At 34.2% G+C, this 23,922-nt stretch overlaps 2 protein-coding genes and 1 long non-coding RNA gene across 7 annotated transcripts; 1 reads left to right on the forward strand and 2 right to left on the reverse strand.

The window, feature by feature from the left end:
• Positions 1–527: 527 nt before the first annotated feature.
• Positions 528–9,229, reverse strand: LOC105346105 (indoleamine 2,3-dioxygenase 1). The gene is made up of 14 exons (XM_034459074.2): positions 8,913–9,229; positions 8,743–8,841; positions 7,828–7,947; positions 7,448–7,566; positions 7,334–7,348; positions 7,118–7,220; positions 6,879–6,996; positions 4,306–4,357; positions 3,264–3,333; positions 3,098–3,173; positions 2,908–3,006; positions 1,811–1,901; positions 1,603–1,682; positions 528–768 (listed from the first exon to the last, which is right to left on the reverse strand). Exons 1-14 carry the CDS (start codon positions 8,988–8,990, stop codon positions 710–712), a joined length of 1,179 nt encoding a protein of 392 aa, XP_034314965.2. The 5' UTR covers positions 8,991–9,229; the 3' UTR covers positions 528–709.
• A 4,906-nt stretch (positions 9,230–14,135) lies between these two features.
• Positions 14,136–20,442, forward strand: LOC117684944 (tripartite motif-containing protein 3-like). Of its 2 annotated transcripts, XM_066066541.1 has the most exons (3): positions 14,136–14,339; positions 14,740–16,410; positions 20,173–20,442. In XM_066066541.1, exons 2-3 carry the CDS (start codon positions 14,766–14,768, stop codon positions 20,223–20,225), a joined length of 1,698 nt encoding a protein of 565 aa, XP_065922613.1. In that variant the 5' UTR covers positions 14,136–14,339; positions 14,740–14,765; the 3' UTR covers positions 20,226–20,442. The 2 variants fall into 2 exon arrangements, with proteins under 2 accessions (XP_065922613.1, XP_034314966.2); XM_034459075.2 differs by lacking the exon at positions 20,173–20,442 and having other exon boundaries at positions 14,139–14,339; positions 14,740–16,887.
• LOC117684201 (uncharacterized) lies at positions 17,011–22,272 on the reverse strand. 4 transcript variants are annotated; one of them, XR_010707780.1, is made up of 6 exons: positions 21,817–22,272; positions 20,128–20,259; positions 19,758–19,836; positions 19,229–19,338; positions 17,595–17,660; positions 17,011–17,235 (listed from the first exon to the last, which is right to left on the reverse strand). It is a non-coding gene; the product is annotated as an uncharacterized lncRNA (long non-coding RNA). The 4 variants fall into 4 exon arrangements; XR_010707778.1 differs by having other exon boundaries at positions 20,147–20,259; positions 21,817–22,188; XR_010707779.1 differs by lacking the exon at positions 19,229–19,338 and having other exon boundaries at positions 21,817–22,188.
• Positions 22,273–23,922: the final 1,650 nt, after the last annotated feature.

Consider the following 23,922-nt stretch of genomic DNA (forward strand, 5'->3'; position numbering starts at 1 on the left):
CGGGACATGTATTATATATATGAATTGGAAAATTGATCCACCACATATAATCATAGCCTCAAAGCAAAACAAAATAGGATATGCGCATGCTTAGTACTCAGCGGAGATGTCTAAGTTCTTCTACATTTAAACCCTAACTTACGCCTCTTTCAGAAACGCAACTTAGACCCGACTAAATATTGGCGTAACTTTGTTAGTCGGACTAACTTAGGCCCAGATTTACGCCTTTTTGAGAAATGGGCCCCTGGTCGGTTTCACAAAATGAAGCAGAACGCGGAAGTATAACGTTTGGCACTAAATTCATTTTCAAGGGTATTATTTTATATTTGCTGACCAACGTAACAAAGTAGCACTACCTTGTTGTGTATCAATATGTGAACAAAATACGCTTATCGTCTGCACAATATATCAATATTGTAGAAATATTGTTCAATCCCTTGCTCTCAATATAGTTACAGGTTCTACTATATTTCCAATGTTTTAACAACAAGCAAGAGATGAAATAAAAATTACAGTTTTTTTGTTTATTGTAATAAACATACAAAATAACTATAACGTTAAAAACCACAACTGACATTAATGCTCATCTCGAAAAGTGGCGGGGTTCAAAACATATGATTGGCGAAATGACTTATTATCAGACTACAGCGACCAAAATGAACTACTGGAATGATGGTCTTGATGCTGACGTCATGAATATCAAATAACGTCATTCTACGAGAGCTCTGTTCGTAGCGTCACGTATACTCTTCAAAAATGGAACGAGACCTAAAATGAAAGGTGAGACATTGATTGTAATGATCATGGGAAGAGAATATGGAGAAGTCCATTTTACAAGAGAATATGGAGATGTCCTTTGTACAAGAGAATATGGAGAAGTCCATTTTACAAGAGAATGTGGACAAGTTCATTTTACAAGAGAATTTGGAGAAGTCCATTTTACAAGAGAATATGGAGATGTCCCTTGTACAAGAGAATATGGAGAAGTCCATTTTACAAGAGAATATGGACAAGTTCATTTTACAAGAGAATATGAAGATATCCATATACAAGAGAATATGGAGAAGTCCATTTTACAAGAGAATATGGAGATGTCCATTTTACAAGAGAATATGAAGTGCATTTTACGAGAGAATATGAAGAAGTCCATTTTACAAGAAAATGTGGACGTGTCCATTTTACTAGAGAATGTAAACAAACTGTCCATTTTACAAGAGAATATGGAGATGTCCATTTTACAAGAGAATATAGAGAAGTCAATTTTTCAAGAGAATATGGAGATGTCCATTTTACAAGAGAATATGAAGAAGTCCATTTTACAAGAGAATATGAAGAAGTCCATTTTACAAGAGAATATGAAGAAGTCCATTCTACAAGAAAATGTGGACGTGTCCATTTTACTAGAGAATGTAAACAAAATGTCCATTTTACAAGAGAATATGGAGATGTCCATTTTACAAGAGAATATGGAGATGTCCATTTCACAAGAGAATATGGAGAAGTCCATTTTACAAGAGAATAGGGAGATGTCCATTTTACAAGAGAATATGAAGATGTCCATTTTACAAGAAAATTTGGACGTGTCCCTAAACCAGTACTTACTAGATCCACCAGTTCCCTTGTTAGACACGGACTCAAAGTCTCTGTTCCTCGCCTCGTTGTTGGACGTAATAATTATATACCTGTAAATATTCATAAAATATCGTATCATGTACCTGTAATGTTTTGGTACCGTAATCATTAAGTGTATGCCATAAATGCATTGTTAAAATTAACTGAAATTTCAAAGCAAATGATCTGCTCTGCTTACTTTGTGACGATCTGTATGTGGTAGGAACGGAAGTCTATCAGTGACTGTACTGCCTCGTTATAGGAAGTCTTCACATCTTCACAGGCCTGGGCTAATCAATTGGACAACACAGTAATTAAATTTAATTTAATCCTTATTATATTTTGCTATTAATTATAGAAAACGGTCATTTGACATAAAATTGACATTTTCATTGTTTTGCCTCAGATTGATTGTTTTAAACATGGCACGCGATTGCCGAATATATTTTTATGTCCGACTGGTGGGATTAATATCATGCAATATGGCCGAGGCTTTGCCTATCTATCTCGACATTTAATATTATTCAATACAGAAAACGTGTTTCGTATACGTCTTTGAATTAGGAGTGGTTGCCTTTTAAAATTACTTTAAAAATTGAGTTGTTGCCCTTAAAATGATGTTAAATTGTTGTTTTTGAAGCAGAATAAAATGGCAGCGTCGATATTTGCTCAAACTTCTGCGGAGGAAAGAGAAAAAACGCTTAAAATTAAATAGCAACAAAACTTTGAAAATGAACAATAGTGCACCGAAGATTTTCAAAGAGTATATTTACATGTATTTGCGAAGATCTTTTTGTGAATAAGTATCTCACGTGATAGTCCTCGGGGGAAAATTCACTTATTTGGTTTGTTACAGACTGACTACAGATGTATATCGGGTTGATCAATCTCATAGACGGCTCGCTTCGTCTTGTCGTCTATGAGATTGGTCAATCCGATATATTTTCGTAGTCAGTCTTCGACCCGCCGTCTATGAGATTGATTAACCCGACAAATTTCCCGTAGTCAGTCAAACCTAATAAGTAATATTATATATTGTACAAAATTCAAAGAAACGTCATGCGGATTAATATGTTTTCTGTGACGTTGGCAACTGTTGTTATATATTTTTCCGCCAATCAGATTGCGCGTTAGAAACGGAATTAAGACCCAGAGTGCCTAAAAATATATATTACAAAGAGGGAATTTTGAACGAGTTTAGCAATCATAATCCGTGTCAGACTGAAATTCTGAAGTGATCATTAATTGAAAATACAACTTTTAAGTTAATTACTTGAGGTTATGAGGTGACCTTACCATACTGCCTTAGACTGGTCTCCCGGGAAATCAGCTCGATAAACGCGGCGTGTTTGGGAGGCATGTACGACCGCATTTTGTTTAAAAAGTCTTCTATGTCTAAAATACAAAACAGAACCAATACACCACAAGAATTAATGTTTCGAACAAGTCCACCATTGAGTTACTTAGAGTGAGTCTTGGGGAGTACCTTGATCGTGTTTGACCCCTAGTGCAGCATCCATCAACTGCATCGTGCTGCTCTGTGCCGCGCTTCCTCCGATCATCTGTAACCATGGCAACATGAATCTTTATTTCACACAAAATAATACTATTGTGTTGTCTTTTAATATGTTTGGACACTGATGTATACACACCTTTTGAGGTTTCTCCGATACTCCTTCGTAAATTAGTCCTTCCGGTAATGAAGATCCATTCCCGCCCCATCTTCAAATATTGGATCCGGAAATTATTTAAAAAAAGGAATATATTAACAAGAGGCCCATGGGCCATATAGCTCACCTGAGGAACGATAGGTATGATAATATCGGCTAAATGGAACATAATACAAACTATCTGGACAATGTTGTGTAATGCATGTAGATCCTGGATAAATAAAAATCCCATTGCTTCTCAAAAAGATCCTTAACAATTTTTATGTATATATGGGATACAAACCTACATCAAACTCTGACGCTCAAGAATTGTCCACGCGGGCCTTAGTCTACACAATTTAAAAGAATCACCCGGCTGATAAGTTTCTGAGAAGAATATTTTCAAAGATTTAATCATGTGTAAAACTTCGACACCCCCCCCCCCCCAATTGTGGCCCAATCCTACATCCGGGGTCATGATTTTAACAAATTTACATTACCTGAGGATGCTTTCACACAAGTTTCAGCTTTCCTGGCTAATTAGTTCCTGAGAAGAAGATTTTTAAATATTGATAATATAAATTTTTATGTAAAACTTCGACCCCCCTCCATTGTGGCCCATCTTTCTCCCAGGGATCGTAATTTTCACAACTTTAAATCCACACAAGATTCAGCTTTTCTGGCCAAATTGTTCTTGAGAAGAAGATTTTCGAAATTTTCTTAAAAATTTTCAATAATTCCTAAGTAACTCCCCTTGAAATAGGGCGTGGTCTTTAATTTTCACTATCAATCCTCTTTGCCTAAAGATGCTGTGTGCCATGTTTGGTTGAAATTGGCTCAGTAGTTCTTGAGACGATGTCGAAAATTTGAATAGTTTAAGGACAGACAGATAGACGGACAGACAGACGACAGACAAAATGTGATCAGAAAGCTTACTTGAGCTTTCAGCTCAGGTGAGCTTAATGCCCTTTTTTCCAAAATAACCTATAAACATCGTGCATTTATCTTCAGTTAACATTGTATTTTGAAAAGGAGATTTCCTTACCCATTAAGATAGGGACGCAAAACATTGTAAAAGACATCTGCATCAAGCTCATCTAAAACAAATCAAAGTAAATAATCTTTGATCACCTAATGGACGTGTACAAAATCATGTGGCTTAATAGAACACCTAGCATCTTAACTTTAGGTACACTGTTTTTCTTTATGAGACTGTGAGATGAAGAATTGTATATTATATATTATTTTAATACATATTTTATATATAAGTTTAAAAATTCAAATAAAAAATATAGAGGTTCAACTGGGGATTGAACCCTGGCCGCTGGAAGTGATGACCACTGTCTTATCCAGTAGGCTACGGATGCTTATGTAACAAGATGTGTTTTATTTTATTACATCATACTATTGTTAGTTAATCTATAGGAAAATGGTTTGAACATTTTGAACACATATGTGAATTAGTATTATTTTGAATATGATAATGTAAGGTACTTTTCATATAGTGTATGGATATTAATAGTTTTTTTTGAAAGCAATTTTATAAAGAAATTGATTTTGTTAGATTTTCAATTATCATAGAGATTATATTACTAAAACCGATTTGGTTTGACTTTTCCGATCGCGTCGCGTTCAACTTTTTCAGCTACGTCATACATAAACAATACCCACACCTTAACCACAGTTTTTTTATTGGTGGATTCAGCTTACCGCTGATTGGCTGCTGGTTAACTAAGACTAAATTATGCACGAACAGAACAACAACATATCAGAGAATGAAAAATTCACATGGGTACTCGTGACTGTCGAAATTGGGCTATTTTAAACAATACATACGGTACATAACATATATAGCTGTAGCTCTGTGTATAAATTTTGGGTTAGAAAATATAAAGCTACAGTGCATACAATACTTACATGTACAAAAAAACTTTACGGCAATTTGCCGCGTATAAAAATAACACTATTTTTAAAAAATATTTACATCATACCATACCACATTTTGTGCAAATAATCCCTTTAAATAATTCTTCATTTAGTTTACTACTGTTAATAATTGTAGCTTTACCCGCCCCAAACTTTCTCCTATTAAACAACCTTTAACCGTACTCGGAAAGCGGATCAAGAACTGTATTTTTTATGTATGTAAACAAACCAGTGTTCATGTATGGAGCGGGTGATCGGGGGTTCAGAGACAGGTAAAATAAAGAAATCTGCAGTAAATGGTTTGTGGATATTTTAGTATATATATTTACACCGAAAGTGATAGGGCAACAGAAGAGAAACGAATCGGACACTTGCCTAATGAAGACGCACATGTACAAACCTCCTTGCACTCTCCACTTCCGTCTCGTTCTTTCACACCATCGTTCAATACTTTTATTGACTGTCGATTGCCGATCGAAAGGTGTAGAAATCGAGGAATTCATACCTATCACTTTGACTGGCAAGTTAGTAGGTAATACATGTGCATTATACATTTACGGTATTTACATGAAATGAACGCTTAGCACATGCAACTTTTAAATATTATATTTTTTATAACGCCGTACTCTGGACCGTAGCTTGAGGCTATGGTTTAACGCCCGTTTACACAGAGAGAGAGAGAGAGAGAGAGAGAGAGAGAGAGAGTTTAGCACAGAATTTAAACATACGGGATAGTCGATTTTTAATGAATAATATTGGGGGGAAATAAACTTCTGAGAAATCCTTCAGCTCTGGCATTGCATAAGCGTATACTGATAACTCGGCCTAAAAATAGTTTTCACACCGGCGGCGTGTATAATTTATGCATGACGTAGCTGACAGAAATGATCGTGACGCTATAGGAAAAGTCAAACCAAATCGGTTTTCATAATAAATTTCGGACAATAGCCATTTTGTTTGTGACCATTGCTGAGGCCAGTTGTGAGTTGAGAAAACTTTTGTAAGTAAAATAATTGTACTGCTACTATATTGTATTGAAGTAAAGTTAGTTTTTTTATCAGTAATTATATCAAAGTAATCATTGTATCACAGATGAGAGTATATGTTGAAATTATCAAGAAAGTTTACAAAGTTTAAAGGTTTCACAGTGAATTGTACTCATGATTTGAATACAGACTAATGTTTGAAAAGGGTACAGTGATATTGATTTTACATATATTTTTATACAATTATAGACATGCATATTTTGCATAGTTACATGTCTAAATGGTTTGTTTCAGATATTATCTACCAGTACATGTAATACAGTTCCTTTCACCCTTATTCAGGGTAGGTACATGTGTACTTGAGAAATTATTGACTATGGCATTTACATATTGTCAGAGTATATTTTTAATCTGCAACATTGCATATTCAATATTGTAATAGGGTTATTTCTTTTTATGACCATCATTTATTAAATATAAGATAATTAGAAAAACAATATTTCGTAATTGAACATATGTGTCATTATAGTAATTGAATCAATTGTGATGCTTTATGATTGTGAAGTTTATATGTGTATTATGTTTTGTAGGAGCGTCACCATAATAATAATAATATCAACAATAAACGAAGTACATCTACCGGTATACCATACTCGTTTGTTACAAGACAAAACAAAGACATGGCACATCAAACAAGAATAATTACCGTGCATTCTAGAAAATGTCTCCTTTAGTATTGTCATCACATTTTTGATTTCCGCCATGGAATTCTGGTATCCTTTGACGTCATCATTGTACGCAGTGGAAATAGCTTTGATGATGTGCTTTAAAGAACCAATATGAACACTGATGCATAATAAATTAAATCAAATTCCTGTTAATTATTATGAAAATATTAACTGCACTCTCTCCCTAAAGCAACAAAAGAAATACAAACAAACAAACCGTAATGGCAGGAGCGAATTTGTATTCTATCATGGCGGTGACTATGATGAACCATTCGGCCTGCCTACCCCCCGGAACGACGTGATACAGACAGCTGAGGTTCCTGTTACACGGACAGACAGACGTACACCGATCACAAACAACATAACAAACGAACTGTGGTTTGTGTTAAAAAGATATCATCTCAGAGACTTTAAAATGAAGCAAGGTACTTACGATAAATCCACAGGCCTGTAAAATGAGAGTTTAATAAGCTTTCAGGCATTTTGTTTGTGTGACATTTCGCATAAAATGTAAAGGAACATATGACAGACTGTGGTGTGAGTTTACCTGTTTGGATCTTTGATTTTGACGTTAGCGAGACAAAGTGCGGGATGGCAAATAACTGGTTGGAGACCAAGACGTTTAGACACCGCACACCAAGGCACTGCCAGGGCCCGGGGTAATACCTGATACAATAAAACAATATATCAGGAATGTGAAATGGAAAAGGCAATGAGAAGGCTTGGTAAAACATCTGACACAATGTATAATATATATAAGGAATATACTTTTGAAAACTTTAGGCACTGTATTTAAGGGCCCAGGGTAAAAACTGATGCAATATAATAGCGTTTACAGAAACCTTAGACCGCAACTAATACATCATACAATGATACATCAATACACCATGCAACTCTCCAAGAATATTAAGTCGGTAGATGGAGAACCTTTGGAACCCCTTGGTCGCCTTCCTGCCAGATGTACCCAGTGGCAATGGCACCCAGCACTACATGAGCGAGTCGAAGTTCACGGTACGACGTCAGGCGCTCGTGATCAAGTAATGGCAGCTAAACAGAAAAACCGAGTGGTCAGTGTGTAAATAGTCATCAGGTTTACGAGAGATTTCGGAAACTAATTAAAATTCTATCGTCCGAGCATAATTAACTGAGTGACTTTACAGCTTTAGGTATCTGCAGTATTTATTATCTTCACATTAATTTACATTTAAAGTAGATCCAGTGTTCTGTGACGTCATACTTTTTTGTAAAACTTTGAATTCTTTTAAAATTGTGCAAGATGGTTTTATTTATTTTATTTGAATATAATCACATGGATGTAATTAGAATTATTGGTAGGTTCAAGATATTTTCGCACTTAATTTTATACTAAATTTCCAAATTTTTATATATTTTATCTATGCAAAAGGGAAATAACTCTTTTTCTGACTTTTCTCTCAGGTGTATGTCTAAATGCTATAGTTTTTCTTATTCCAACGATTAATTTTGAAATATTTTTGTAATTTTAGTTTTCTGATAAAGTTGACATTAAAATTAAACAAGAAAAACAAATTTCTGCCTACAAGATTTTACTTTAAACAGAATAAAATACATTTTTCTAATGGTAAAATATGCTTTAGTTTATGTTTATCTGGCATCCCAAAAAGTGTGATGACATATATATTTTTTCTAACAATTGATGACATTTAAGTCTATTAAGTCGAAATCAGTTCGGTTTTTCAACTTTCCTCAGAGAATTTTACGAGTATGGAGCTACCTTAATTGATTTTGTGAAACTTGCTGATTGGTCTATGAAAATTAGAAAAAAAGAATATATGAAAATTAAAAAAGAATATCATCGATTACCTTTTGAACTTTTTCCCGCAAAGTTTTATCCTGGCTTGATAACTTTGGTGCCTCTTTTGCAAGAGAGTTCCATTCCCCAAAGTACTCGGGCAGTCGTTCCTAGAATATTTCAATCGGTATAAGTTTTTGTCCCCTGTTGTCCGCCTTAGTTTTAATAGTTGTATACATACCAGTGGTTTGTCGAGAAGAAACCCCATAGTACTAGATATCCCATAATCCTTGAGGTTTACTCCAGTGAGCTTAGCCATTCACTAACTTTTGCTGTGTAAATGATCAAGAGCAAATCTATCTGAAAATTATTTAGTGTGTAGGTGAACAACGCACTACGAGGGACATCGTGACATTAGAACCAAGAAATACGGAAGCTCTTCTCCCCGTGAACAAGGACTCCATTCACTATTTACTAGTGTTTAATCGAGTCGCCAAATTGCTTCCTGTTTCCTTTGATATAACGAGAAATAGTCCGTAGAGTTAACTTTTGTATTATGAAATTTTCTTTAAGGGGGATGTGCGGCCATTTTTTGTACATTTTAGGATAAGAATGTAAATATTTCTTAATCTGGCTTGTTTCACAGGGGCTCGGTTGTTAGACACTGAAATGTATAACAATTTATTCCCGAATAAAAAAAATATACATAATGGTCATTCAATATATGTTCTATGGTATCGAAATAAAATCCGCCGTTAAACATTTTTTAAAACGACGATAAAGGGCGATTTTAACGGCGGATTTTTTTCGATACCATAGAACATATATTGAATGACAATTTATGTATATTTTTTATTCGGGAATAAATTGTTATACATTTCGGTTTCTGACAACCGAGCCCCAGTGCACCAGACCGGTCTATTGTGTGTACATCGAATCGCACCTGTAAATACAGTATACTTGAAAATACCACTCATTTTGACTTCCGTACAGATAGCCTTGTAGCTGTAGACAAAATTCGTCACACTAATTCAGCTTAAGAGTGCAAGCTAATCGGCAACTTCGTTACTATTTATAACACCCCACAGTGAAAGGGGGAGGCTGATGATGTCATAGACAGGGGCGGATCCAGTTTTAAGCAGGGGTCCTGGGGGGCAAAGCCTCCGGAAGCTCTTGGATTCTAGAGATTTTGTTGAGGTTAAAATGAAGCTTTCAAAATTAGACTTTTGCGATATTTACAATTTAAAGGTTTACATTTAAAGGTTTGCAAGGACAGATCCAGGATTTGAAGTCAGTGGAGGTGCTCGTTTTAGGCAGGGGGTCTGCCGGGAGGAGGGGGGCGCCATGGGGCCGCCAGTGGATCCAGGGCAAAGCTTTGGTGGCACTGGTGGTCCTGGGGCGAAGCCTCTGGAGGCTCCTAGATTCTATGGATTTTGTAGGGTAAATGAAGTCTTCAAATTTATCTTTTTGTGCATGATGTTTCTTCTTATGAGTATTATTACATTAAAGTAAAACAATTGTTTACAATTGTTAGAGGTTTGTATATTTAAGACCTGTAGTCATCCCATCAAAATACTATGCCTTGCAGAAATATAAGAAACATTTCCTACTACAGTATTTTTTTTCTCACGAATAGCTGTAAATTAATCGGTTTATAAAGATTCTAGTTCAATGGGACGATGTGAGTGAAGTTTATAAAAAGATAACGATGCCAGCTTGTATAATAATAAACGTGGAAGAGTCGTTAAAAACACTAGCTAGTCCAACCGATTACTTTAAAGTGGGCGATTGGTCACATTTGAACCCAATAACAAGGAATATTGGAAGCTAAAAACGTCGGTCCATTTTGATACACAATATTGTAAAATTATTAACGAATTTTTTATTGATTTGTTTATATGGTATTAAGCTAGAAATAAATCCAAACATTAAGTGGGAATTTGCCAAACTTTAAGTGACTTAAAGTGAACAATTAAAGTGTCAGTTATTGCATAGAAAAAAGCAAAAATACGAAACGAAAAACACAACTTATTGAGAGTGAATTAGAGCAAGTAGAAAATCAACATCATTCAAATATCAATATGGTACGGAAAAAGATTTAGATAATCAATTAGACACTTTATATGAAATTAAATTAAAAGGAGCACAAAAAGGACAAGAACCAAATGGATAGAAGAAGGAGAAAAAAACATTAATCGTACTTTTTAAGACTCGAAAATAAACATCAGTGGAAAAATGTTATCAATCGAGTCAGTAGTGCGGGATCAACCAATGTAAAAAATTTGTGAAATTTTAAATCGGCTGTGCAATTTCTCTGTAAATTATTACTCATCAAAAGATATACCGATAAATGAAATTCAATCATATCTTGTCCAAATTAATACAACCTCTGTGTTGTCAGAAAATTATATAATATACATAATGTGAAAACTTCCCAACATTACAGGAATGCGCAAAAGCTGAAGATGGAATGAAAAATAATAAGTCACCTGCAGAAGTAGACGGATTACCTGTTTAATTTTGTTTTGGAAAATATCAGAGATTTGTTTAGATGAAATTATATTCCAAAATTATACTGAAGACGAAATATTTACATTTTCACCTGTCTTTGTCTGTGTTAACATTACGAATCAATTGTGAAGCCTATAACCCAATAATTTCATCAAAGATGAGTGACACAAAATGGGCATGTCTTATAGCATAACCGAAACACGTTATTGGCTGTGCCGCTTAGTAATACATAGCATGTGCTACATGAAAACAATTGTGATTTTAAAATGTTGTTAAAAACTGTAGATATTGGATATGATATGAATATAAGTAATAAGAAATCATTCTTTGAATATTATGAGATGATAATTTCGGGGCGTGGTCAAATCTATCATAAAGCCCTTCTAGGGTATTAGATTTCACCACGCCCCTATCGAAATTATCACATCATAATACTGTAAGAATGATTTCTCATTTCTTAATTAACCCCAACACAAGAATGCTAAGTCCTCTCTCTTATACATAAAAGGGGATAGATAAGTTAGAAAATTACAGACCAATAAGTCCTACTAGCTGTGACTAAAAAAAATAATTGCATTTCTATTTGCCAGGAGATTACAAAAAGTAATTGATAAATTGGTAAATAGAATTCAATCAATCAGGTTTTTTAAAAGGAAAATATATTGCCAAAATAAAAATAAAGAAGAATTTCATGAAATGCCAGATAATTAATTCCTTACAAGTAATTGTCTCAAAGCTTCTTTATTTCGCAACAATACTTGAAAACCCTAATCAGGCTATACTTGAACAAGTAAACAAAATTATATTCTTATATCGGGGGGGGGGGGGGGGGGAGAAAGAATAAAACACCAATAAGACATATATCAGATGGAGAGATTGGTATCAGAATTTGAAAATAAGGTCAAAGCTTTAAACGCTTCATGGGTTTCGCATTGGGATCACTGACTTTGAAATCATAATGCACTTTAATTTTTTGAAATAAATATGCCACTCTTTTTATAAATATATAACTACATGTACAATTAAATGGAGAACAATAGACAGACATGCACTGATTATGTATTAAGTATGTAAAAAAAAGAAAAGTAGCCATCTTCATTAGGCCTAAAAAAAAAGTTGTGTGTTTAAGGTAACCCGACCTAACCTACAAAAATGCCCCGATCCTACCATTTTTAGATGTCTGTTTTTATGCAATTGTGAATTTTATATTACATGTATTTCTATTAAAATATCCGTTTTTAAATATGGCACAAACAAACATTCTTAGGATTCACACAGAAAAAAATATGATAAAATTTAAAAATAAATTCCTACCTACCTAATTTTTTCATCAGTGTTACCCCAAACACACAATTTTTTATAGGCCTTATTCTATGGAAATTCAAGAAAATGAAATCAACTCCACCTATGAAATCGACTTCGAACGTCGCAAATACAACCTCTTAAATAATGTAATGACTATGAGTTACAGTTTAAACATTCGCCATTCCTACTAGAAAAAAATATCCCTTCTTTTTTAAATTCATTTTGTCGCAATTTTTAATTATTTTTACTACTGCGGTCAACCCGAGTTTCCCATGAAGTTTTAATCAAATTACTTTAAGAGTTATCCCTCTTCATACGTCAAGCATCGAACTTTTTTCATAGTTCAACAATTTTGTAATATCGCCTAAAATTCAATATTTTAGAAGTCTGTTTTTTTTCTCTTTAACCTCATCTCAGTATGTTTTATTGTTGGTTAATTTCTTTTCCTTAGTCTCCTTAAAATTTTCAATATACACCAAGTGTTGTGTGTACATAAAGACAGATGGGAGTGAGATGGTTATGGTTTATTTCTTCAACACCCTCTGCTTAGACTTTCTTGAACAAGGTTACAAATTAACACATCAATATATTTTTATCTGCGTTCTCAGAGATGACTTCACGTTGTCCGTGTGTTAATCAGTAGGCCGCCCGTCGTGGACTGACTTCATGTTTACAGAACATCATCATACGGTCTATCATAATATTGGTCGTTTTGTGATTTCTAAATGTAGTTTTTCTTCTTAGTAAGCCTTTCCGAGTTTGTTTTTAAGAATGTCGGCTTTGGTTTTCATGACGCATACTTTTGCACATTCTTGTAAAATACAATGCATATATACTTTTTTAAAAAATTGCTATTTATGAAATCAAACAAAGTAATGAAAGTACAATAAGCCATATCGTCTCAAGCCACGGGTTTTGTGTCCATTCTATTTCTATTTCCAATAGAATAGACACAAAACCCGTGGCTTGAGACGATGACAATAAGCATATATAGAAATTTTAAAGAAAAGATTATTTTTAAAAACTATTTCTTTTTAATTTGTTTGCTATGTGAACGTCGTAACTATGCACTTATGACCTTGTGATAAACTTAAGCTTTGTAGAGGTAGATCACATCTCATTTGGATGTCCGAAAGTTAATTCTATACATTTAACGCCACCTTCAACTACGAGGAAAGGACATACATTTTACATAAACACAATTTTTAAAGCAAATAACTTTTATTCATTTATATGGTCACCAATGTTAATACAAATTGAAAACTCTTCACATTTAATCAATCCGTGACTCATTTGACAGGTATAATATATTTACACAGTCACCTGTAATACATGTATTTCGTAAACACGCAAAATATCGTCATGGGAACACGTTGTTTTAATATTCCTCTGAAAATTTTTTTTGTTCCGATGATGATGGTTTCCTTTCATTTATGGAGTAGATCAGATTTTTAAATTTCTTTTTAAATTCACTTTGTTTTGGTGTACAGATATGTCCGTCGATAAAGGTCAGCTAAGAACAATCCACTTTAGCCTGGTCCTGAGTATGAAGACTCTAGAAGCTAGAAACACGGATGTCAATATATCACACTGTACGCCTGGTAATCCAACGAGGGACAACTAATGATCTACAAAAACAAACAGAGTTATTGAACTTGACATTACCCAAATAACTGTACATAATTAAAAAGAAGAAAAAAACAATGATATTGGGATAAACTTTTCGACAAAAAGAAGAAGCTTTTCAGCAAAATTAAATCATTTTTCTTGAGTCATTCAATCAATCACGTGATAAATAGGTCACCAGACCAGGAAGAGTAAATCCCCGGATTCGCCATGATAGAAGTTTAAGGTTTGTACAGTTTAAGATCGTAAATGTTGCTGCTATATGCATTTTCCAGTGTTATCAAAAATTCATTAAAGGTTAGAAGGTTGTACATGAAGATTTTTCAGATATTGGTTGTATGCAATGTTGCATGTTTTATACAGCTGATGTAGTCTGAAATATCTGATGTCTTCCTCGCTTGCTTTTTTTTTAAAATATTTTAATATTTAATGTTTTGATATTTTATTATAGAAACATATATTTGCATGGGTGAGGTCAGAACTGTATATTTAATTAAACATCTGCTTAAGTGAACGATTTCATGTATATACAAAAAATGTACGCCAGGGATTCAAAATCTATACACAATACGATACAAGCGGTTACATGTGTAAATTAAGATATGATCATTAAATTTTTTTTTCAGAATTCACGCAAGTTCATTGTCTGACCATGGACAAGCGTTGGGCCCAGGATGTGTTACGGTGTCGCCTCTGTGAGACCCCGGGACCCCCTATGTACTGTGACATTTGTCACATACATCTGTGTAAAGCCTGTGTGGGGGAACATCTCTCCGATCAATCCAAAGAACACAAAGTGCTGCCATTTGAACAGCGGGGATCTACTAAAAATTACCCTAAGTGTCCTAAACATTCCACAAAACAATGTGAACTTCACTGTGAACAATGTGACATTCCTATTTGTGCACTCTGTATTTCTGGAGAATTACATTTAGGACATAAACCAGTTGACATTGTTAAACATATTGAAAGCAAAAAAGAACTTTTACAGAGAGAAATGCAAGAGTTAGAGAAATCCATTTCTCCTAAATATCAACAGATTGCCTCTAATATCCCAGTTCAGAAAGCTGCTCTGAATAAAAATAACCAGAAATTGACATCAGCAATAGACAAACATGGAGAAGCCTTGCACACAGAAATAGACACCATTATACAGAAACAGAAATCTGATCTGAATGAAATGGACACCAAACACCTGGCCGTCCTCAACACACAGGAAGATGAAGTTACACGCACCATTTCTGAAATCACACAGACCATTACTGAAATGAAGAAGTTAGTGGACTCCAATGATGTCAGCCGTGTCTCTGCCTACAAATCCAGGATTGCTGAATTCAGAAGATTGCCTCCTAAACTCACAGTGTCCTTACCAAGTTTTACCCCTCAAAAGATTAACAAAGAACAGCTTTATCAACAGTTTGGTTCTCTGTCAGCGTCATCTATTAAAACAGAAGAACAAGTCTACACCATGGATTCCCCCGGTGCTGAGTCCTCTCCCCCGGACAGACCGCTCATTGATGTACCACGGATCATCACACAGATAAACACCGAGTATGGAGACTCTAATGAATTATTCAGTGTGTCCTGTCTGAGTGATGAAGAACTATGGACGCGTGGTCGGGACAACAAGATGAGACTGTACAACCTAAAGGGAAAACTAGTGAAGTCAGTCAAAACCAAGTCAGGGAGCGATCCATGGGACATAGCAGTAACAAGGAGTGGGGATCTAGTTTATACTGATTACTATGATGGAACTGTGAACATAGTGAAGAATAAAAAGATAAAGGCAGTGATCAGACTACGGGGGTGGAGTCCTCACGGTGTCTGTAGTACCTCCTCTGGTGACCTCCTGGTTGTCATGGACAGTGATGATAGAAAACAATCAAAAGTTGTGTGTTACTCTGGCTCCACAGAGAAACAAAGTATTCAGTACGACGACAAAGGAAAACCTCTCTATTCATCTGGTAGATACACTAAATACATCAGTGAGAACAGGAACCTAGATATCTGTGTGTCAGACTATGACGCCCGTGCAGTAGTGGTGGTCAATCAGGCCGGGAAACTCCGGTTTACCTACACTGGTCCTCCCTCTACTACCAAGAGATCATTTAGTCCATGCGGCATCACAACAGACAGCCAGGGTCGGATCCTGACAGCAGACATGAACAACCAGTGTATCCACATCCTGGATCAGGACGGACAGTTCCTCCGCTACATTGACAACTGTCATTTACAGGCTCCATGGGGTTTATGTGTGGACACCAGAGACAACCTCTTTGTTGCTGAGTACGACACAGGTAAAGTGAAGAAAATCCAGTATTACATGTAAACAAACTGTGTGTATATCTACATATATAAACAAACTGTGTGTATATCTACATATATAAAACAAACTGTGTGTATATCTACATATATAAACAAACTGTGTGTATATCTACATATATAAACAAACTGTGTGTATATCTACATATATAAACAACCTGTGTGTATACCTACATATATAAACAAACTGTGTGTATATCTACATATATAAACAAACTGTGTGTATATCTACATATATAAACAAACTGTGGGTGATACATTGATATGAATTGTTTACATATTGATAGATGAAATACAAACTACATGTATGTGTCAATACAACACTTAAACAGGCTCTGTATAAATACTATAGAGGAACATTTCTGTGGATTGTGCACAAATTACAGGTATATTTTATATGTACATGTATTGTGTGTGTGTGTGTGTGTGTGTGTGTGTAAACATACTGTTATGTATATTGTGTATAATTATATTGCATGTATATAATATTGTTTATTTCTCATTATTTAAGAAAGAATAAAAATGTTAAATAGTTCTATGGGATATAAACCTGTTGGTCACATGATTAAATCCTGTGAAGTCTGAAGGAATTCTCACAAGATTACATCATGTCCCAACCAACTTTATCCAAGAGAACATTTTAACATTAAAATATATTATCATATTTACATTGAGATGAGAGATCATTCCAAATCATGACTTACTGTCTGTCATACATACCAGGTTATATGCACCATGTGACAAGCCGTCAGTTGACCTCTTGACCCTTCAGAAAGTTCTACTGAATTCTTCACTTCATCCTTCAATAGATTCAGATGACAAGAGAAATAGCAATGTACTTTATATTAACAAACTGTATTTATTTTAATGTTAAGAGACTGATTGCATTTACATGTACCATGTAAACAAACAATACTTATATACAAATTGTACTTCTATTCTCATTAATAACTGTATTTCATGATGAATGAATAATAAAAAAATATTGTATTTTACATTGAATATCACTTTGCTGTCAAATAGATAAAACAAGACAATTAATGGTAATCCATGTTACAGAGTTTTACATGTTATTAGATTATCTTACCTGGAAGATTAATGATTATCTTACCTGGAAGATTAATGATTATCTTACCTGGAAGATTAATGATTATCTTACCTTGTAGAATTTCTTAATTCCATCAGTATCACGGGATATTTTAATTTTATTTGTCTCCTGAAGTGTCTGAAAATAGTGCAAGATATGAAAAAGAGAGAGTAATTACACAAGAGGTCCTTGGGCCTCATCGCTAACCCAAGCAACACTGTAAAACTTAGCCAATAGAGTCAAATAGTTTTAAAAACATAATTTTTAACAACAATTTAAAAAATGAAATCCCCATTCCCAAACTCCTTACTGGTACATGGAGTTTAGAAGTGTTTCTTTTTAATAAGCAATCCTAAACATCCTAGGCTTCCCATGTAGTAAACAAATCATGGCAAAGAGGTTTGGGTTTTTTTGGCTTTATGCTTTTAAGATTAGATTTAAGGAATCATTCTTTGGGTATTATGAGGTGATCAATTGATAAATATGGTAAGGGTGATCAAATCCAATATATCCTATCGGACTTCATGATATATTTGACCACGCTTGACCATATTTTATCACCTTATAATATTCAAAGAATGAAACAAAAAGTGAGGAAGCTCACTTACCCGACGCTGTTCTATTACCTGACAATGACACATAATAAATGGCAAGGTATGCATTAAATACACAAACTAATTTGATATAGGGCATAACTTGCAGAAAACTTCCTGCAAATATGCACATCTATTACTTTGTCTTTAACAACTACAAAAATTCTAAGTTCAAAAGGGTCTAAATCTCAAGAAAAATAAAGGAATCAGTAACCGGTAAAATGCATATTGTGTCCTAAATGCCTACAAAGTTTCACTTAATTTCATGAAGCCGTTTAAGAGAGGTTGCGCTTAAAAACTCCATTACTCAATTCAACATGGGTTTAAAATGGTAAGATCAAAAGGGATGGAATTTCCTGAAGAACAATGGAAGCAGAATTTCCTGGTAATATGCACATCTACACATTGTGTCCTAAATTCCTATCAACATTCATTTACTTCCATGCAGCAGTTTATAAGAGTTAATTTTGCTTACAAACTGTTCATTACTCTATTCAACATGGGGCCAAAATTCTAAGATCAAAAGGGCTGAAATTTCCAGAAAAATAACGAAGCTTGATCATGTGACCAACCAAGTTCATATCCCGATGAACATTTTAATATTGCTGTTTCCTACTTATATTTACTTTGGAGAAAGGCAAATCCTTCAGAATTTTTTACATAACCATATGTTTTTATGTTTATAATAATGCAACCGTCAAACGATAAGCGCATGCGGTAACCATATTGCAATGTCATTAAAAATTTCACACAGAATTTAAGAATTTAAGCTTTTAGATTCATTCATCTGAGGAAACTTATTTGCAAATGTAAATATTTACAATTTAATTAAAAAAAAGCTCTTAGAATTGAGGTAATTTGACCATTGAACATTAGGCTTCAAGGAAGAGAAAGCTGTTGAATTATCTTTATAGACTTGAATTTGGAAGCTTAAATCTGACGGGCCTATCTTTTTAAATTTTTATCTTTTGAAGAATTACGGTAATGTAAATAATTTTATGCAAGTTTTGCTCTCAGTTTGTATATCTAAAATATACACAGATGGGAAACTGTTTGCAATTCATGAATCGATCAATTATGTAAAGCAAAAAATCCAAAATACATTTTTTTTACCAAAATCTATTCTCCGTTAATGATATAGCTTGGAGCCTGATGGTCAGAAAAAGAGATTGGTTTCAGGGAGCAACAACACAAAATGCCCACAGTCTTCATTACTCAATCACCTAAAAAGATTCTTCCATGTAAATTCTACTGAAGAATTCCGAACCCCACTTTTAGTCCTGTGAACAGTTAAAAAAAACCCACATATATCAACATTACATAAAGAGGCTTTATACCTAATTCTTGTTAAAAAATGTTACATATTAGGAATTTTTTCATTTACCAGCAGAAATGAAGCAATAAACCCTATATTGTATTAATTCTCTTAACAGTGGATCTTCCTAAACAGTTTTAAAATGTTAATGATATTGATGTAAGTAGGATCTCAGCAATATAAAAATAATTGTCAACTAAATCTTATTATTGGTCTTGAAACAAAATTCAATCAGCGCGATAACCAACATACAACCAATATTTGCTTTAAGTATATATAATCTCATTCAGGATTTAAACTTGAAAATTATAAATGTCACGGACTCACCTGAATTAAAATCCAGTTCATATCAATGGACTCGCAGACATCAAAAGAGATCAGCATCACCAACATTTAATGTTCCTTCCTGTAAAAATATGGGTTTTATATAAAAATAAGAAAACCCATAGAACTTGCTTAAAACTATGCTTGACAAATAAAACAGTTAGATAATGAATGTGATTTAAACCATAAACAGTTAGATCCATTTCTACTTTCTGGTCCTTACTTGTCTATACAAAATCCACTTTAGTTTAAAGTCTTAAATTTAAAGTATCTATACAAAGGAAATAAATTAAATCTACATTCCACTATTTTCAATTGCACATTATAGTACAAAATTTATAGTGATTAATTTCATTCTTCTAGTAGCTTTTACTTTTTGATTAAAATCAAACCAGCTCTATTCTCTTCTTGTTCGCAGGTCTTCAGATTGGGATCACACCTGTCACAGTAAATGATGGACACTGGTGGTAGAGAAAAGACCTTCCACTGTTCAATGGGCACAAACCTGTACAAAAATTCAAATAAACTTTTTATAAATAGCACTGCATGGTAATGTCATAACTGCTTATATGAGCGAAATATTCTGTCAGTGACATCAAACATGTTTTAATCTCTTTAATGTGTATAATTAATATTCTGTCAGTGACATCAAACATGTTTTAATCCCTTCAATGTGCATAATTAATATTCTGTCAGTGACATCAAACATGTTTTAATCCCTTCAATGTGTATAATTAATATTTTGTCAGTGACATCAAACATGTTCTAATCCCTTCAATGTGTATAATTAATATTCTGTCAGTGACATCAAACATGTTTTAATCCCTTCAATGTGTATAATTAATATTCTGTCAGTGACATCAAACATGTTTTAATCCCTTCAATGTGTATAATTAATATTTTGTCAGTGACATCAAACATGTTCTAATCCCTTCAATGTGTATAAGTAATATTCTTCTGTCAGTGACATCAAACATGTTTTAATCCCTTCAATGTGTATAATTAATATTCTGTCAGTGACATCAAACATGTTCTAATCCCTTCAATGTGTATAATTAATATTCTGTCAGTGACATCAAACATGTTCTAATCCCTTCAATGTGTATAATTAATATTCTGTCAGTGACATCAAACATGTTTTAATCCCTTCAATGTGTATAATTAATATTTTGTCAGTGACATCAAACATGTTCTAATCCCTTCAATGTGTATAATTAATATTCTGTCAGTGACATCAAACATGTTTTAAACCCATAACTGTAGAAAATTAATGTGGGGTATGGTGTAATATGGAATACAGCTTTCCATAATTACATTGAGATATTTGTCAAGGAGAGTATATAATCACACTATATATGGTAGCTAAACACTGTTTCGTATAAAATCCAGGGGGTTACTAATTAAAATTTTCTCTTGGAAAGAGCATATGATAGGTAGGGATTTTCCTGTTTTTTTTATGCAGTATACATTAAAATTAAATTCTTAAATTCTCATATGCAAAATCACAGCTAAAGGTTTATCTTTCAAAATACATGCAACAAGTATGTAGAAAAATTTATTAAAAATTAATTTTGTGAGACTCCAAAATAAATGGAGGTAACTCCAAAAACATCCGGATTTTACACGTGCAGAATTTAATCAATTTTTTACCAGGTAATATAGCTCTTTAAAGAGCTGGCGAATGTACCCTGAAAATACTATAAAACGATGCCTATAAGGACTAAATGCTCTTGAAAATGCACAGAAATAAAAATGGCTGATTTTTTCCATTCTCATGTTTTCAGGGGGAGCCTAAAATGCATGGGTGTACTGCATTTAGAGGCATCCTTTTGTCTATTTTCCTCATGTTTTTAATGCCAAATAAATTCTAGCATTAAGTTACATGTGCATTATTCTTAAATATTTACAAAATTCACAATTTTAACTTTCTATTGATATATAGATAGGTTTTAGGGCTTGTCCTTCGTCGAAAAAAGTCCTTATAACACGTTACATATATAAAACTGTGTTTTGCAACCTAACGTTTATACAGTTCATGTGTTTTTGTCTGATTGAAAATCACCATGAATAATCCCAGCAAACTCAAAGACTGCCATAGTGATCAGCATTCAATGTTTGGTTGTCAAGACAACATTTGCCTCTACCATGAAATGTTTTTGTAATTCACAAGTTCAACAGGACGACATTTTAGCTTTGCAAGGCCTCCTCACAGCTCAGTTCAGACGACAGTCTTGCTTTTCTTTCGTACAACGAACCCGACCATTTAAGAAAATCTGTCGCTATCAAATTACAATTCATGGAGGCTAAGAAGTGTTTATTCGCACAAACACTTAAAATTTTCGCAAAACGAATCTCATTATTACAAATAAAAATCCTGCAATAGACATTTTGGTCAAATCAACAAGAGGCCCACGGGCTTTGACAGTCACCTCAGTACCATATCCCGCAATCGCGTCTTCTCGGGCCTTTCCGAGAGGCTCGGAAAAACACCTCGAATGTATTACCTAGGCGTCCATGACAACCCCCCTTTTTATGAAACTTGATATAAATACAACACTTTTACGATCTGTTAAGATGTATGCTAGACTTCGATTATTAAAGTTAATTAATATGTTTTACGGTGCTACCGTTCTGGCGAGCGCAGCAAGAATTACACATACCTTGCATCATTGTCAACTTATAGTTTTATTTAGGTATCAACGAACGTCAAAGAATTTTTGAGAGAGTATTGCTTTACAATAAGTATGCCAAAGGTACTAATTTTAATGGTTATGATACATACAGCGCAACCCCCTACCCAGAGAGAGAGAGAGAGAGAGAGAGAGAGAGAGAGAGAGAGAGAGAGCCCGGTTCCTGTTTGTAGGTGTGTAATTTCCCACTTTTAAATTTGATGGTCTGACTATATGCAATATCTACATAATTTTTTAAAATGTTTATTTTTTCATTTTATTCCTTTTTATTTAGTTCAAAATATCCTATTGTTTATTTCCTCCCTACTCGTATACTTACCTGCCTACTGTACATGCATGCACAATTAGCTTAAAAATGGATCGATATGACAGTAAAGTATGACTCTTGCTAGTATATATACATAAAATCTCTATATTAAAAAAAATTAAAAACAAATTATATGTAAATGAGGCAGGTATCGCAGTCTATACTGAAAAAGCCAGTACACTCGTTACAGATGTTTGATCCACCTCTAAATTTATCGCGGGAAATATAGCGCGAGTGCACTGTGACGTCATCCATGACTTTGTTCGTCTTTGTTTACGTTTCTCGACTCAATACGGAGGTATGGAAGCATGTAACAAATCTTTTGAGTCTCGCCAAAGCATATGCGGTACTCAAAACGTGTCTTCAAACTTTAAGTCACCATAAATTACGAGTTAAAAGTCGGCCATTTTTGGCATAGCACCACGGGTGAAAACATTAGAGAGCATTATGGGACGTAGACAAAAAATTTTGTTTGATGAACTGTAGGTTTAGCTCGTTCTTTTTCCCGCGCACACTGGTTCTTAGAGCTCGCTTCGCTCGCCGGCGCTGCGCGCCGGCGAGCTGCGCTCGCTATAACACAGAAGCAACTTACAAGGCTGTCTAGCCGATACTTATTTTAATGGAAACCGACTCCATTTTGTATAAAATTCTAACATCCGGTAATGTCAATATATTCGAGGTGTTTTTCCGAGCCTGCCGGAAAGGCCTGAGAAGTTGCGATTGCCATATCCCGTAGATGGACCTGGAAGGAAGTTTCATGTTTGCATTTTTAACCTTCACTTTGGGATCAAAACGCTAATTCATAGACTCCTCTGACTGTTACCCTGCGTTTACTAGTCCCATACTGGTGAAGCCATGCAGGAAAGGGGGGGCTACAGGTATATCCCTGAGTACCCAAACTCCGTCACCATAAGCAGAAAACCTCCCGCGTTTCTCTGTAAATTATTTTTTGTGGTTTTTATCATTTGCAATCACTAAATATAATCTGAAACAATATTATTTATAAAATTATTAACAAAAATATTTTTATTTTTATTCAAATAAGCCCTCTGAATACGACGTTTATCACACGTGCTATCATAACTTATGAACCTAACTCCGTCACCCACATGCTGTATGATATGGCAGGGAATGAAGACACATTAACAATTTAGTTAAAATTCCATTTGCA

The sequence above is a fragment of the Magallana gigas genome, chromosome 7, assembly GCF_963853765.1.
Source record: "Magallana gigas chromosome 7, xbMagGiga1.1, whole genome shotgun sequence".
Lineage (NCBI taxonomy): Eukaryota > Metazoa > Mollusca > Bivalvia > Ostreida > Ostreidae > Magallana > Magallana gigas.

What these genes read in the sequence shown, in the direction of transcription:
- LOC105346105 (XM_034459074.2), bottom strand. Translation starts at nt 8,990, where the DNA reads ATGGCTAAGCTCACTGGAGTAAACCTCAAGGATTATGGGATATCTAGT. An exon ending in GACATTTTCTAGAATGCACG is followed by an intron (nt 4,358 to 6,878) that starts GTAATTATTCTT and finishes GATTTGTTTTAG; the next exon opens with ATGAGCTTGATGCAGATGTC. An exon ending in TATCGGAGAAACCTCAAAAG is followed by an intron (nt 3,174 to 3,263) that starts GTGTGTATACAT and finishes CCATGGTTACAG; the next exon opens with ATGATCGGAGGAAGCGCGGC.
- LOC117684944 (XM_066066541.1), top strand. Translation starts at nt 14,766, where the DNA reads ATGGACAAGCGTTGGGCCCAGGATGTGTTACGGTGTCGCCTCTGTGAG. An exon ending in TGTTGCTGAGTACGACACAG is followed by an intron (nt 16,411 to 20,172) that starts GTAAAGTGAAGA and finishes TCTTGTTCGCAG; the next exon opens with GTCTTCAGATTGGGATCACA.